This window comes from Emydura macquarii, unplaced genomic scaffold (assembly GCF_026122565.2).
Source record: "Emydura macquarii macquarii isolate MOO-44397 ecotype Brisbane River unplaced genomic scaffold, CSIRO-AGI_Emac_v2 contig_2768, whole genome shotgun sequence".
In the NCBI taxonomy this organism is placed as follows: Eukaryota; Metazoa; Chordata; order Testudines; family Chelidae; genus Emydura; species Emydura macquarii.
In genome coordinates, this window is record NW_027132905.1 from 45,723,048 (window position 1) to 45,738,617 (window position 15,570).

Below are 15,570 nucleotides of genomic sequence, written 5' to 3' on the forward strand. Positions count from 1 at the left end.
ATCAATGAGAATGCAGTTCCCGTCAGCGCAGTGCATTGAAGATGGAGTGCAGAACAGAAGCACAGAAGTAGACGGGAGTTACGCAAGTTTTTTGCGTAGTTTGCATAACTCCGGTCGACTGCCACCACATCTCCGAGGTAAGTGTAGACAAGCCCTGAGTAGCTGGAGCATAACGCCTTTCAGTCTGGCCCCTGCTTCTTACTCTGTAGCACTTATAAGGTAGAGCTGCTAGATTCAGTATCTTGTTAGATTCTGAAATAACGGCAGGGCATTAGATAGGAATGTGGACAGTTGCTGTATGTGTCCAATAAAAAAAACAAACTAGCATTATGTCTGTTGGCTGCTTCCAGATATGCTGATCGTGCAAAGCAGATCAAATGCAATGCTGTTATCAATGAGGATCCCAATGCTAAGCTGGTGCGTGAGCTGAAGGAGGAGGTGACGAGGCTCAAGGATCTCCTGCGTGCCCAAGGGCTAGGAGATATTATTGACAGTAAGTGGATTAGGCAGCCCAGTCCAATCTCTTCCATCATGGGGCTGTGCTGTGCTGCCTGAGATAAACTAATTACCAAGGCCACTGAGCTGTAGAAGGCTGGGCGTATGTGAGAAGGGGGTGTAGCCATTAAATTTCAGTACTTCACAATTTAATTTAATTTCATTTTTTTTTCACATTGTTCTGGTGACTGGTTGTCTCTGTCTCCTGTAAATAATCTGTCCTAGCACCTTTTTATGTTACTCTGCTCTTCTGTCTCTTGCTTGCAAAGAAAAGCTTGAAGATGCTGAAGAGATGGGGTCGTGGAATCCCTTTTTGCATTGATCAGTGGTGATGACGCTTCCTAATTAAGGAGCAGCCTTGGAGGGCTCTGACGGGCCCATCCTCCGTTAAAAGAATGGTAACTGCTGGGAGGAGAAAATAACTTCAGAAGGGGGACAGAAACCATGCTCTATCCCCATTTTAATAATAACTCACCTCTTGTTATCTCTGTTCAGATACTGTTTTGTCACAAGGTTAATGGTTAATCACTGTAAGACAATTGCCCAAATGACACAACCATCACACAATTTGCTGCTTAACAGCCTGCAACTGGAATAATAGTTTCTTGTAGGGCAAACATTTTGAGGCATGTTGGAAGAACTGTGTAGTGGGAGCTTGCACATTGTGAGCTCTCAATGCCATGGCTTTGCCAATGCTAATACTACCTCTCAAGATACTAATACAAAAGAGACTGAAGACACTGTCTTGGATTTTTCCTATTTTTCTGACCTTCACCTCAGACGCAAAAAACAAGCTAAAATCTTCCACTAAATTCTTTGAAAATTAGGGCTATGCCTTAATTCCTTTTGCAGAAAATGTCTTTAAGTTTAGTGCTAGTGTTTGTGGCAAACTAGTTTTTCCTTTGGTTCGTTGCAGGAAAATCTCTATTACAATATTCAGTCTTTAAATACATTTATCTGACTTTTGGTGCTTATTTTTCTGTGAAGGGAAAAGCCTGATTTAATCACAGGCAATATGAAGTGTGTATGTATCTTCTGTCATTATTTGATCAAGAGAATGGATTAAGAAGAAAACAGCTCAAATTCAAAAGTGTTGACATTTGATGCAGTCTTTTGTTTTAGGTTCGAAAACAGAATTTTCTGCTGGGTTGGAACAAATCAAAACAAAAATTTTGATGTGAAATTTAAAACTGTTTTTGTTCTTTCAAATGCCAAATATTCTCTTCCCTGCCTGTGTCACTGTTGAACCTGATCTTTGACCCTTCCTGTATTTTCCCTCTTGCTTCCCCTCAGTTGATCCAATGGGAGATGATTACTCTGGAAGTGGAGGCAAATGTGTGTATTGTGTGGTTCTATAGCTCTCTTAATCGCTAATCTGCTTCTGCTGGGCCAGCTTTTAACTGAGTTTTGCATGCCAGCATTCCTGACAGGGAAATCCCAGACAGAGTGGTTATTGCAGAGTCTAATATCATTTCATGAAAATGAACATAAGAATGGCCATACTGGGTCAGACCAATGGTCCACCTAGCCTAATATCCTGTCTTCCAACAGTGGCCAATGCCAGGTACTTCAGAGGGAATGAACAGAACAGGTGATCCATCCCATTGCCCATTCCCAGCTTCTGGCAAACAGGGGGTAGGAACCTTTTTCTCCTATACGGAGACATCCTTTGGTAAAAGTATGAAGTTGAAAACACTATTAAATATGTTTATTGCTCCTTGTTTTGGGGAGACTGAGGATGGTAATACTTCAACCTATTTTTTTGTTACAAATAATGGTTCTGATTTGAACTTCCAAAATCTATTTCGTTTAAAATATTTTTTCAAGTTTATAAATTAAACAGGTTCCCTTCCCACTGGACGTCTAACCTCATGACTTATTTTCTGACCCCGAATGTGTTTTATGATTTTAAATTTGAGAATTGAGTCATTAAACTAAAATGAAACCATAACAATTTTCTCCAAGAGAATACGTTTCTTTGGTAGCCTCTGCACATGTGTAGTGTTGGGTGCTTTATGCTGATAGCAGTCTCTTTGTTTGAGCTCTTATTTGTCTTGAGTATCAATATAGCTTCTGTCTAGAACAGATATTTGTTTTTCTCTGAAGGGGAAGCCATCTTAATGTGAGGAAACTGATAAGGATTAGGTAATAGGTTCAGAGAATAATATTCAACAAGACAGCACTTTCCTTTCGGACTTCACCAACTATTTTTGTGAAAGAGAATGTACCTCCTTCTTTATAATCCACCTTCAGAGAAATGTGTTGCTTCTGTAAACTGATGGATTCTCTGTAGATTTTTTGGGGAAGCAAGTCTCAAGCAAACTTTATTTTGTTTTAGATCTTGCCTATGCCCTTTTCAAAAGCCCTTCCTCCCACTCACCCCAAAACAATACTGACTGGATGAGATCTGTCTGAAATTTCCTGAACTCAGATATTGGTGGTGTGAAGACTCAGCCTGGCCTTCCTTTGTTTTGGTGCTGCTTAAAGCTTGTTGCCTAACTCTGTCATCTCCGTGAGCAGCTGCAGCATCACTCAGAAAAACGTGCATGATGTTGAGGGATAAGTTCTGTATGGACCCAGCAACAGCCAAAGTGATTGCAAATGCTACCTTCTCTGTCCCCTGGGAGTGCATGTGCTCATTGACCTTTCAAGATCCCATCCTTCCTGCTCCGTCCTGCCCGCTTGCCTCCACCTGGTGGCTCTTCCTCTTCTGCATTTTTCCACTTCCTGTGTCTACAGATGGCGGTTTTCAAACTGAGCTAAAGCAACTACTAACTGCAGGGCTACAATGACAAGTTAAATGTGGCATGAAATAGGACAGAACGCTTATGTCGGCAAGATTGTACTGAGTAGGAACAGAAAAGGTGTGAGGGGACGCAATGAGGCCTGAGCTACTTAATTGTCTAACATCTGTATGATGGCAGTGTTTGACACAAGAATGAAGGTTTTTGTGAGGTGTATTTGGATTCGATTCAGATCAGAGTAGAAGGTCTCTGGATAACTTTTCATGGAAGGAAAGGCACATGAATGACCTGTATTTTCCACCTTCATAGATACCCTCTTCAAGCCTCCTGCGTTTCCTGTATTCAGGCTGTAGAAGTTGCCTCTAATTCCGGCCATCTCTTGAGGTGCTTCCCCCTCTTCATTTCAAGTCATGATCAAGAGGCTTAAAAGAGCGATCTCTTTAAGCCATTTGCACAGGCATCCTAGCAGAAACTTAATCTATTATATATTGTAGATCCTTTTCTCCATATTTGGTTAAGATGGGTGAGATGTAGTGCTATAAACATGAGCCCATGCTCCTTTCGCTCACCCTGTCAAGGACTGGGTAGGTGGTTATAGTGCCCTGTCGTTGGGGAACTTGAGCTCCAAACAGTTATAGTTACCCTTGTGCTCTATGTAGCATCTCAGCAGGAATATTAACTTTGGAAATTAAGATTCAGCAAATCATGATTTTTATTGCTGTTTTCCTTTCAGATTCCTTAGGTATAAGTTTGATTGAACTTGGTGGCTTAGGCTTTTTGACCCAATAGTACGTTTCCTGATAACTGGCCATCTCTGTTCCCAGCCTTCAGCTCCATATTGATCATCAGTGTGACACTGCCCAGTTATGTTAGAAGGCTGAAGGTATCATAGGAATAAAGCAGTGCACAGTGGTTACCTAGATCAGGGGGATTCTTCTGGTTTACAGTGTCCTGTTGAGTGTTTGACTTTGTTTTGGCAGGAGTTTACTAGTAACATTGGTTTATACTGGAGTCCATATTTATAATTCCCAGGGACTGAAAGGAACTTTTTATATCTCAGGGATATTTCTTTTAAAGGATTTGTTTCAGAGCTGCCATCTAAAACTATTAATCTTGTCTGTGTTGCAGCTTAAATGCTTTCCTCTTACACTAGTGTTTCCTTCCTGTCTTCCTTTTTCCCTTTTCTCTGCTCCTTGCCTCTTCCTTTCTGCCTTCCCTTCTGTTTGTCTCCCAGATCTGAAAGATTTTCAGAACAATAAACATAGATACTTGCTAGCCTCCGAGAATCAACGCCCTGGCAATTTTTCCACAGCCTCCATGGGGTCCCTCAGTGCATCTCCATCTTCCTGCTCTCTCAGTAGTCAGGTGGGCTTAACATCTGTGTCCAGTATACAGGAGAGGATCATGTCTACACCTGGAGGAGAGGAAGCAATTGAACGTTTGAAGGTATGTATCATTGCAGACTGAGCAGGATGTAATTTTGGCTGCTGTGGAGGCTGGTTAATGGGGAGAAGTCTTCCTACGAAAACATGACCAGTGTCTTTCTACTTCTGCCTTATTTTGCAACCCAGAAAGTGCATCTGGGTCAGACAAGTTGGGGAGTGGGTTCATGTATCAGCCATTCATGAAGAGCTGGGCTTGATTTTTGCCTTCAGTCACAATGAAAAAAACTTGTCAATAGCAAATTGTAATCCAAGGGCACGCATGCTGACAGTTTTATGTGGTAATGATGGAGGATTGACTAGCAAAGTAGCCAAGGGGAGCTTTGGGAGGCCTGTTCAGCATCTCCCTGAGCTAGCCAGTGCAATCAGCTTTTAAAAAAACAGCATAACCCTGTCACTGTTGTCTTCACCCCACCCCCAGAGATTAAAATGTGAAGCACACAGAATAGCCTGCTTTATCCAGACAATAGGAGCCTTGTCCTAAATGTGTGTGAATTGAACAGCATCAAAAGTGCATTACAGTGAAGGATTTCTTTCATTTTTACCAAAGCTCCCAGCCCTCATGGGTGGGTGAGTGGGGGAAGCTGGGTATGTTAATTGTGAGTGTTGCATTCTCATGTCTTCTCCATGAGACACTGCTAGGGGAGATTGGAACACACGCTGCACATCCTCCTTTCATTAGAAACCTGCTGTTGCCATGGAGATAATGGTGCTTTCTCTGCGGTCCCCTGACACCCAGTCACTGAATGATGTCTGTAAACCAGATTGGAAACCCCCCCCTCTCCCTTCCCCCCCCCCCCAAAAAAAAAAAAAAAAAAAAAAAAACTCTCAGAAGATGGTTTGAAATCTGAGTGAGGCTGCCAGGAAAAGGTTTTCCCTTTCCCATCAGTATTCAAGGCAGTTTCTCTTTGTAAAACACCATTGGGAAGGGCAACACAATTTGACAACTTAATGATTCAAAGTACTGATGGGTTTTAGAGTAAAAAACAAATGGAGGCATAGAATTGAACTTGTGGATGCCTTTATTTTAGCTTCCCAGTGGGATTTGTGCAGACTAGCTTTTCTGGAAGAAGGAGGAAAAACATGGGGGAGGGGAAGTGTGCCTGTAAAATGATTTCTGGATTCTCTTACACAGACGTGATTTCCCTGTTTGGGTGAGACTTTTTTGTCTTCCACTTTTCCCCATTGTCATACATTATGCTTTAGTCTGAAGCTGCTTTGGAGGGTGGAGAAATAACCATGTTTCCTAATTCAAAACATTGGATGGACTGGAGAGGGCAAGAAACATTCCTCTTTATCTCTGTCCAGAGAAAAGAAATGGTGTCTTGTGCTAAAGCTATGTAAATGCTCTAGCTATTGAAAATGCCTCTGTGAAAAGCTTGGGGAAAAAAAGCTGCCAGAGAAGTTGTTGGCTTCAGGCTTATAAAATGGTGCTGAAACCCTCTTACCATGGTAGTAAATGCCACACTGACTCATACAGATTATTGTGGGGATTGGGAGCTACTAATATCCTGCTCAGTCCTAAGTACTAGAGCCAGAGAGAATTGAGTCCCCATTCAGCTTGACACCCAGAGCCTCTGAACTAAAATTCTTGGACACTTGACAATCTACTGCTCAGTGCTGCTGGAGTGCTTATCCCCAACTTTCTATGAGAGAGCACTAGCCCATTGATTTGGGTAGAAGGCAGCAGGCACTCTCCACTTCCTGAAGTGGATGCCCATTTTTGGGGCTGGAAATGGAATGAGGTCTGGAAGATGGTTTAGGAAATGATAAATAACTTTATGGGTCAGAGGGAATTCAGTTTTTATTTACCATGCCACCCTTACAGTGAGTCTCTACAGTATGAGGTTTTTGTTGCTTGTAATAGGCTTTAATGTTGACAGAAGCCAAGAATCACTAATGTTGGCCTCCCTATATCATGATAAGCTTTTGATCTAAATATTTGTCCCCATACAAGGGCTCCAAGTTCTTAAAGAGGTTTTATGATTTAAAATGTATTCTTTTAATACAACTTTAGGCTGAAATGAGGGAAATTTCTCCCTTCCCCCAGCTTTATTCAAGGGAGAGCATCTCTATATGCCTTTTTGCATTTGTTCCTGTGTCCCAAATGCAGTAGTGCAACCCACTGAAGCATAAACTCCTTAACCCTGGGGTAGACCTGTACATTTTTAATGCTGCTTTCTGATACATTTTCAGTCTTCTATGCAGTAGCTTTCAGATATGTTGTCTAATATTTTCATAATGATAAGGGGCAGGTGGGTGGGGTAGGGGCGCGCACATGTGCGCATGGAGGGTGATTAAAAAATGGGAAAGGGGAGGCTAATAAGCTTCCTAATTTTCTCATTGCCCCCCTGCTCCCTTCAGTAGTTCAGCCTGTTGCGCAACAATGTTGTTGGTGCACCCTTGCAAAAGGCTACTTCTGGTAAACAGCAGGCCACAGCCCTTTGCATCCAGTGGTTCGCAATTCATTTAAAATATGTTCTTTGCTTATTCGCACATTTTTATCCTTGAGTGTAGCTTTGCTGAGGGAGTGTAAGTTAAGGGCTGAGGATTGTTATGAAACAGCTTGCACTAGAATATTAGTAAGTGCGGCAAGTACATACCAGGCTGTGGGGTTTGTATCGTATGCTGGAGGCATTTAACTTGTCACCTTACCCAAACATCAGTTCATTATAAGGGCATCCTTACCACACCCTGTTGTGTATTGTCTTTGGCACTCAAGTTATATGAACATAAGAATGGCCATACTGGGTCAGACTAATCGTCCATCTTGCCCAATATCCTGTCTTCCAACACCTCAAAAATCCCACTGGGAAGCTAAAATAAAGGCATCCACAAGTTCAGTTCTATGCCTCCATTTGTTTTTGGCTCTAAAAACTGTCAGTACTTTGAATCATTAAGTTGTCAAATTGTGTAGCTCCAGGAATATGCAATAGCAATAGGTCTAGCAAGATTCCTTTCCTGAAAACTTAAACAGCACCTATTATGTCTTGACCATGTAGCCTTCAGGATGCTTATAGCCCAGTGTCCTGTAATTGAAGCTGCTTGTAGGTTTTTTTTGTAGCTAATCACTAGACCGGTCAGGCCCTGGCTATATGAATGTTAACAGCTTTGGGAGTAACAGTTGACTTCAGAGGTGGAGATTCCTGGTTCTTGTAGGTTCTTGCAAATGTGGATATTGTAGGAGTGGTGTGGGTTGCCTGGAAATGCTTTAATTTGTGTTCATAACTTTTTATTGACAGTGAGGCTTAATTAGCACTTCATCATTTCCTGCTGGGTCCTAATAATTCAGATCATATTTAAGTCTGAAATACTTGTTTAGTCCTAGTTCCTTGAGATGTGATGTGTTAAGTTGGGGGGCTCCATATCATCCCCCTTCAGTATGTTAATTCTATACTGATTTTTACACAGGAATCGGAGAAGATCATTGCAGAGCTGAATGAGACGTGGGAGGAGAAGCTGAGGAAGACTGAGGCCATTAGGATGGAGAGGTTAGGAGCATGAAATGCTGTGGGTTTGGATGTCCTCCAGAGGGGAGTGGGCAGGGGAGGAGGAGAGAGTATAGCTAAAATTTGCCCTAGAAAACCAGACCATTGAAGCAGCTAGCACGTTACTTGGTAGATTGTCGTCTGCTCTTTGTATTTCACTATGGCAGATGAGTGGGTAATGTAGAGAAAAGTGGTATTTCAATATCAAATCTCCAGGACACTGCTTGCAATTGTCATAGAGGATACTCCTATTGGGTAAGGCTGGGACTGAGGCAGCGTCTAGAGCCTTCTGGGGTTTCAGTCAAGGACAGCACAGAAGAGAGGATTGGTCATTAGCATCTTAAGTATCTTTGAATTTCTAGGGTGACTTCTTCTAGTGGAGGAAGTAATTAATTGTAGAATGAACCAGAAACATAAACTTAAGCCTTTATAACTTGTCTAGCTCATATACTTGTTTACCATGAATAAATGTTGCCATTAGAACAGATCTTAGCTTTTCTTGAGGGATAGGTGGATTTGTGGAATTAATATTGTAAAAGGTGCCCACTCTTGTGATGCATCATTGCCTGAAGCTTGAGTGTCATACCTACATCAGTTCTGCAGCTCTGTGGGTTATGGAGCTGAAGGGGATCGGGTTGCATATGTAAGTTAGACCCCAGGACTGGTAGTCATTCATGATACAGGCTGGTTGGTAGCGGAGTACATTGTATAATGAGGGATAAATTGAAATTTTCATTTGGATTAGATTTGCACCGGTGACGCTACAAAAGCATCTTCAAAACTTCTTGCTTTCCTCACTTTGTAGGGAGGCCTTGCTGGCAGAGATGGGAGTTGCCATTCGGGAAGATGGAGGAACACTCGGAGTCTTCTCCCCTAAAAAGGTATAGAATATTGATGTTAAACATTGAATCAGTTCTGTAAGAAGCTAGTTAGCTCATTGAGAACTCCATTCACAGAGAGGCTGTTTTTTTTTGTAAGCTACAGAGACACTGTAGGGGGCTTTGGCCCCCAGGTAATGGAAACCTTTCACACTGAGTTTTCAGATAACCATTAGTTGCTGGTAAAAGTTACGTTTCATGATTTACTTTAAAATTTCTGCAACAGTTCAGTCTGGAAGGATCTCAGTACTCAGTAGGCTGTATGGGAGGATTAACTCACCCACTGCTGAAATACACTCACCTAAGCAGTGAAACTTGACACCACTAAAACTATGCAGGATTTAGTGTTCTAGAAGGTGAAGGAAAGAATATATATGGTGCCTTCTGCTGATTATTAGGGTAGGTAGAATGTGCTATACATGCTACCCTCAATTTAGAAAAGAAACTGGAGCCGTATAAGAAGTACTGTAAGACTCTTAATGACCAAAAATGGCTGAGAGCTCTAATGTTCCTTGAGAGAGAGCACTTCTGAGAGCAATATCTCTTGCTTTGTGCTCGCGTCACTGATTCAGTGTTGACTCAGAAGTGCCACCAACTAGCTTTCCAATACCAGTTCCTGCAGCAACAGTTCTGCCTTGTGTGTACTGTGCAGGCTCATCTCTGCTTAGTAATGCTGCCACTAAATCACATCCAAGATATGTTATGGCTCCATTTTCATTATAAAGGTCCATTAATTTTGTCTCCTGTGGAAGAGAGGGACTATCATTTAGTGTAACTAGTCACTGAGCATTCATGGGGATGAGGTGGCAGTATTCCTTTAGTCCATATCAATAGTTCCACTTAAATATTAGTGAAAGGTGGAAGAAGCACAACTGTGGAAATAAGATCAATCTAATGTCATGTAAACTTCTGCATGGGAAGAGGGAGCTGTGGGAGGAGTTACCCATGCAGTGAACCCAATAATTATTAGTTAAAGATCTGAAATGAGACCTTTCCACCCCTCAAAACAAATGTTAGCCCAGTTTTCAGATTGAAACTTAGGCATCGTATTACCTAAGTTTGAAATAAAACAATGTGTTTTAGAATCCCAACTGTTGTATTGACTGGGGACCCTTCTGAAGACTTTGCACAGAAGCTCAGGAGGGGGCAGATTTATTGATTTGCCTTTTGCTGAAATGGATATCTATTGTTTTTTCCTGATATGTTTAAATGGACATATTTCACTTAAAAATTGTTTCGGTTTGTCTTTTGTAACTTACTCCCAAACCATCTAAGGTTTATAAAGTTTTTTTTACTCTCATGACACATTTTCCTGAGTTTTTTCTTTCTTCTCTCACATTTGTGGATCATATCTCCATGTAGATTTTCCCTCAGAGGCCATCAACTCTGTTTAATGACTCTCTTGATACAGCTGACCAGGTTTGTGTATGAAAGCTGTTAGGGATGAGTAGTTGCTTCAATAGAAGTTAGCAAGTTTTGCCTGTGGAAACATATATTAGAGAAAATAAATCCATTAAAACACTGATCCATTACTGGTCCTTTTTGGTCCCTTTCCTTACTACCCTTCTAGTTTAGTTTTCATAGTTCTTCCTGTGGTAATTGGCGGCTATAGCTGTGAAAGTATTAGAGCTCTAGATAGCAGGTTAGAATGTTTTATAAAGCTTTTCACTTCTGAGTCACTACTATGAATCTATTATAGTTTATACTGGTGCCCATCTCCGTAGTATCGAAGTACTTCCATATTATTTGTACCAACTTTACAAATCAAACTACATAAAATTAATTGTCTGTCTAATTCTTAAATGATTATCCATGTCACAAAAACATCATCTCCACACTTTTCTTTCTCGGTGGCAAGGTACTGTTTGAAACAAACTGAGGAAACTGAACTACACTGTCCACCCTGGAGGGGGGACAGGAGAGGTCCTTCCAGGTCAGACTTGAGGAACATTGGGCCATGGGAAGCTTGCACTGCTGCCTATGGATATGTCTGTTCTGTGGAAAAACCATGAACTTTCAGGGTGGTTGAATCGCCCTTTTTGCCATCACCAAACATTTTTCAAATTGCTAAATTTTCTTGATTACAAAGCTTTTTGATTTAGGTTACCCAGTAACGGCAGTCTGATTTCCATTAAAATCTAGTATATAAAGCAGTGCACCAAAATATACATGTCTAAACCACGTGGCACTTTTTTTCTAAATGTCCATACTGTGCAAATCCCTTAATGCTATTTATAGTAGCTGAGCCCTCATGTAGGATTCAGCTTCTTTCAGTAGATTACAGCTGGAGTTTCTAACTCTTCTACAACTCTAAATGCCTTACTGCACTGTACTGAGCAGTGGTAATGAACAGTGTGGCATATCTTCTCTTGTAATCTTTGGTTATCTTTTTTGGTATGAGGAAAGGTCCTGTTTTATTTATCTGTGCCCCCCTCTGACTCTGTCACTGGGTCACAGAGGTTCCCTTCAGAGTCAGACTATTCCATTACTGGTTGCTGGTGAGAGGAGTCACTTCAGAGTGAAATGATTACTCTCTCCCTCCCTCAGGCTACTTTCCTGTTGCTTTGAGCCCAGCAATTAAAGCTTCTGTAATCTTTTTTGCTCATCTTTAATTATCTTCAGTACATTTTTGCTGTGGGTTTCTTTAAAAATATTTATATTAAACTATTTTGGAAAAGTCTCACCATAGTTCAGCATCCTTAGTCAAACAAGAGAAGTAAAAACTGGAATTGCATTTAGTAGACTGAATCAACTGATTACTTGTAAGGAATCATATAATTTACTGTAGAATTATTTGAAGTAAGTTACAACTTACTACCAAACTAACAACAAAAGATTCCTAAGCATCCTGTTAGTTGTAAGAGATCTATCCTTTTCCATTTGGAACTTGTCTAAACTTGTGTCTCAGATTGTAATGAGTGCCCCTTCCTGGACACCCACTAGGACTGCTGGGAGGGGAATACAGTCCTCTGTGCTCTGGATCTGTGGAGTGTTTCAAGCTTCTGGTGCCTGAACAGAGTGCAGCTGCTGCCCCAGTTTTGGGGCTTCTAGCCACAATGCCAGGGCTCTGACTTTCTATCTGGCACCCCACCAAGTGTTGGAACCCATTATCTAGTCACCTAGCCCCCAGTGCTGACCCTTAAAGATTCCCTTGTGTTTAAACTCACCCCTTCCCCAGAATATCACCCAAAAGGTATGACACTTCAAGTTACATTTAAACTCTCTGTGGCATGCAGTAGTTGTGAAGTAGTCAATACACAGGCACACTTTGCTCAGTCTAATCTCTTTATGCTCTTATCTTTAATCATGTAGAGTACAGATCATACAAAACAATAAACATTTGGAACAGTGATATCCCTCACTTTCTATTTCATCCTTCCCTTATGAGCCCCTGGGGAACCATCTGGCTCCAGGAAGGCAGGCAGGTAGGATGCCACTCAAATCAGGCCTGGTGGCTCTCCTGTTAAGTGGGCCAGGCCAACCCAGAGCTGTACTGTGTTCCTGTGTGTCAGAGGTGAGGTCACAATGGTCCAGAGCAGGGAGCTTAGCCCAGCCAGACTTGTGGGATTGGAGCTGCTTCAAGTGGGACACAAGGGGTTTTGTTGGTCAAAGCGAGGAGAGTCCTGCGAAACCCAGGACTGTTTAGAATATATGCAACATGAAGGCAAACAAATCATAGAGACGACAAAAGGATATACATTCAGAATGGAGTTTGCAGCCCGACACAGACACACATGGTTCATAATCTCTCTCAAAATTCATTAATTGTGCAGACGTGTTCCCAATTCATTTCCCTTTCACCTCTCTGATCTGTTGCTGGTTGGTATGTTTTTTTAAATGTGTTGATGCTCAGTCTGTCTGCTCTCCTGTTGACTCTTAACTTTATTCTCTAACCTTCTTGGTGCTTTGCCTTGGCTAGATTTTCACACCAAGGCCACGGGACTTGTTTGATTCCAATAGGACGTTTTCACCAAAGAAGGTTTGTTTTAAGCAGTTTAGGTTTTTGTGACGTTCTAAACTGATATCTTTAGCTGCCTATAGCAGGAAGTGTAAATAGGTTAGAATTTTTCAGATCTAAAATCTAGAAAACAGAAGCAAAAAGAGTATCTCCTTTATGAAAAATCTATACAAATAATTCTAACATATGAGTTACTATAAAACACAAAAATAATGTATCCTGCCAACTTTGTGTTTCTTTCTCTGCATGACTATGCAGATTTCACCCTAATGCGTACTCAGATCTATTTATTTTGCCATAAAGGAATTCTGGATTTCTGAGTGCAATAAAACTTTTTCAGTGTATGGAATATTTTATAGTAAGTGCTCTCATTACACTCTTCTTCACCTTTATTTTCTAGGATATAAAATGGCTTATTTATCATTTTCATAAATAGTTAACCCCCATTCAAGGAGAATTAGTAAATTGGTAGGTGTGCACTTACATGACTTTAGTGCAGAAAATGATCTTCTTGAACTGACTTCCTATGTTTGTGTATTGTTCAGCTAACTCCCCAAAATTTTGAAGCCCAGAAACAAATTATTGTTGCATGACCTAGCTGCCTTTTGACTTTCTTAGACGTCAGTTTGACTGAATCTGTAGTCTGTAATCCCATTTGGTGCTAACAAAGAGCCAAATGCCATTCTCGCCAGACACGGTGCTCAATCCACGCTTAGTCATGGACAAATATAAAGTCCTTGTTTGTGCTGGAGAATGCATTTTTCCATGGTGGCTAGTGAGAGCAGTTTTAATTTGACAAGATCTGTCCGTGGAGTGACATGTGGGAGCAAACATTGCTGGGGTTATAGTTCCCATTGCTTGTGAGCGGGTGCCATGTAAATAGTATGCTTCAATTTCTGAGTGAAGGTTCTTGCTTTGTGTCTCATACAGCGTGCACCAGCTGTCTTGTCTCATACTTAAATATCCTTTGAGCTTTCATGAACTGCATGCAATTTGCACATCTAACGAGTAAACTTCTTTTGGAGTTGACAATAAACTGATGGAGCTAGACATTCCCAAGGGAACCACCCAAACAGACCTATTGGTTACTGATACAGTTGAAGGTTACAAGAGACTGGCTTGTTAATATTTTCAGTGTTCTTTGGTCTGATGCTTTTTGCTGTCTAGTTGACTCTCTTGTTTCTTATCTTTCTTTTGTGTTCTTTAATCTGTGATTTGCTGCTATCTCATTGGCCAGATTTTCACATCAAGGCCATGTGACTTGTTTGCTGATTCCAGTGGGGTATTTTCACCAAAGAAGGTTGGTTTAATCATTGTAGAGACTATGTTGAATAGCGCTGTAGGTGGAGATATTTAGCTGCTTGTAGGAGGAAATGTCAGTAGTTTAGATATCCTTTTCCAGGTTTACAAGCGCTGGAGATGGAACATAAGGGGGTATCTCTTCTTTACATTAAAAAAAGTTCATCTGTCTAGCATTATCACACCAAAGCATATGGAAGCATGCTGCTGTTGAACTTTCCCATCCTTCTCAAGACTTACTGAGACTTTAAAAGGAATCAGTAATTGTTCAGTATAAAATGTTTTCTTCCCTGCATCCTTTACCTAGAATATCAGCAGAGTTATGATTCTACTGTATCTTTGACATTTGTCCCCTGTCCTGACATGGGTCTCTACCTGCGTGAAAAAGTTTGCATTTCATTTAGAAATGCAGGGTTTTTTGGAGGAATCTGGAGTTTTACTGGATTTGTGTGGTGAAGCAATTAGGTTACAGTCTCTGCAGCAGGTAGAGCTGTTGAAGGTGCTTAATCCTCGATTAACATGTTCTATATTTTGTTGCAGACACCTCATCTTGTGAACCTCAATGAAGATCCACTCATGTCAGAATGTCTGCTTTACTACATCAAAGATGGCATCACTAGGTGAGATTTGGTTCTACTACACTTACTTAAGAGACTTCTTTTTAAAGGGACATCTGCTTAAATTACCCTTCTCTGTTGAACTGTTTTATCTGCTGTTACAAGTAACACTGAAGATTACCATAAATTAAAGATTAGAGAAATATATTTTGTTTACTTTATACTTTAATAGTACTATGTATTGTCATTCAGCCCCAGATGTTTATCACTGGGTCTTTCACTGAGCAACAAGAAAGAGAAACCTCTTCCTAAAATATAGGATGGTGTGATTGATTGTAAAATCACAAAAATTGGTAGGCAGACTTGGGTAAGTGGAGTACTCAAAACTGCTCAGCTCTGTAAAGCTAGTTAAGTTTCTAGTTGTCACCTTAATGAAACTGAAAGTAGTTCTACACTGAGGTAGTATCTTCTCCCTTTTTAAGCACATTCCCCAAACCCAGTTATATTATTTTCTTGGCTACCAATGTAAATACATGTTTAATGAAATGCAATCCCTGTTCACATGCGCAGGATTAAACTTAATTGCCTGATTTGGCATCTAGAGCGACGTTTCTGTCAGTGTATTGGCAAGAGAGGGGGGGAAGATGAGAGGGAGGGTTGATCTTTCTCTAAAACACAGAGCAGTGTTCAGCTGCTGGGGGGGCATATT

General features: G+C 41.0%; 1 protein-coding gene across 3 annotated transcripts in view; it reads left to right on the forward strand.

Annotated features, from left to right (window-relative positions):
* The window catches only part of KIF1B (kinesin family member 1B), a 133,923-nt gene that overhangs the window by 51,582 nt on the left and 66,771 nt on the right, over positions 1 to 15,570 (forward strand). For 2 of the 3 annotated variants that reach the window (XM_067567386.1, XM_067567387.1), the window contains exons 12-16: positions 351 to 493; positions 4,552 to 4,685; positions 8,093 to 8,172; positions 8,975 to 9,050; positions 14,845 to 14,924. In XM_067567386.1, the coding sequence (XP_067423487.1) occupies positions 351 to 493; positions 4,552 to 4,685; positions 8,093 to 8,172; positions 8,975 to 9,050; positions 14,845 to 14,924 (513 nt within the window). Of the gene's footprint in view, positions 1 to 350; positions 494 to 1,788; positions 1,831 to 4,473; positions 4,686 to 8,092; positions 8,173 to 8,974; positions 9,051 to 14,844; positions 14,925 to 15,570 lie in introns of all 3 variants that reach the window. The other variant, XM_067567388.1, reaches the window with a different exon arrangement.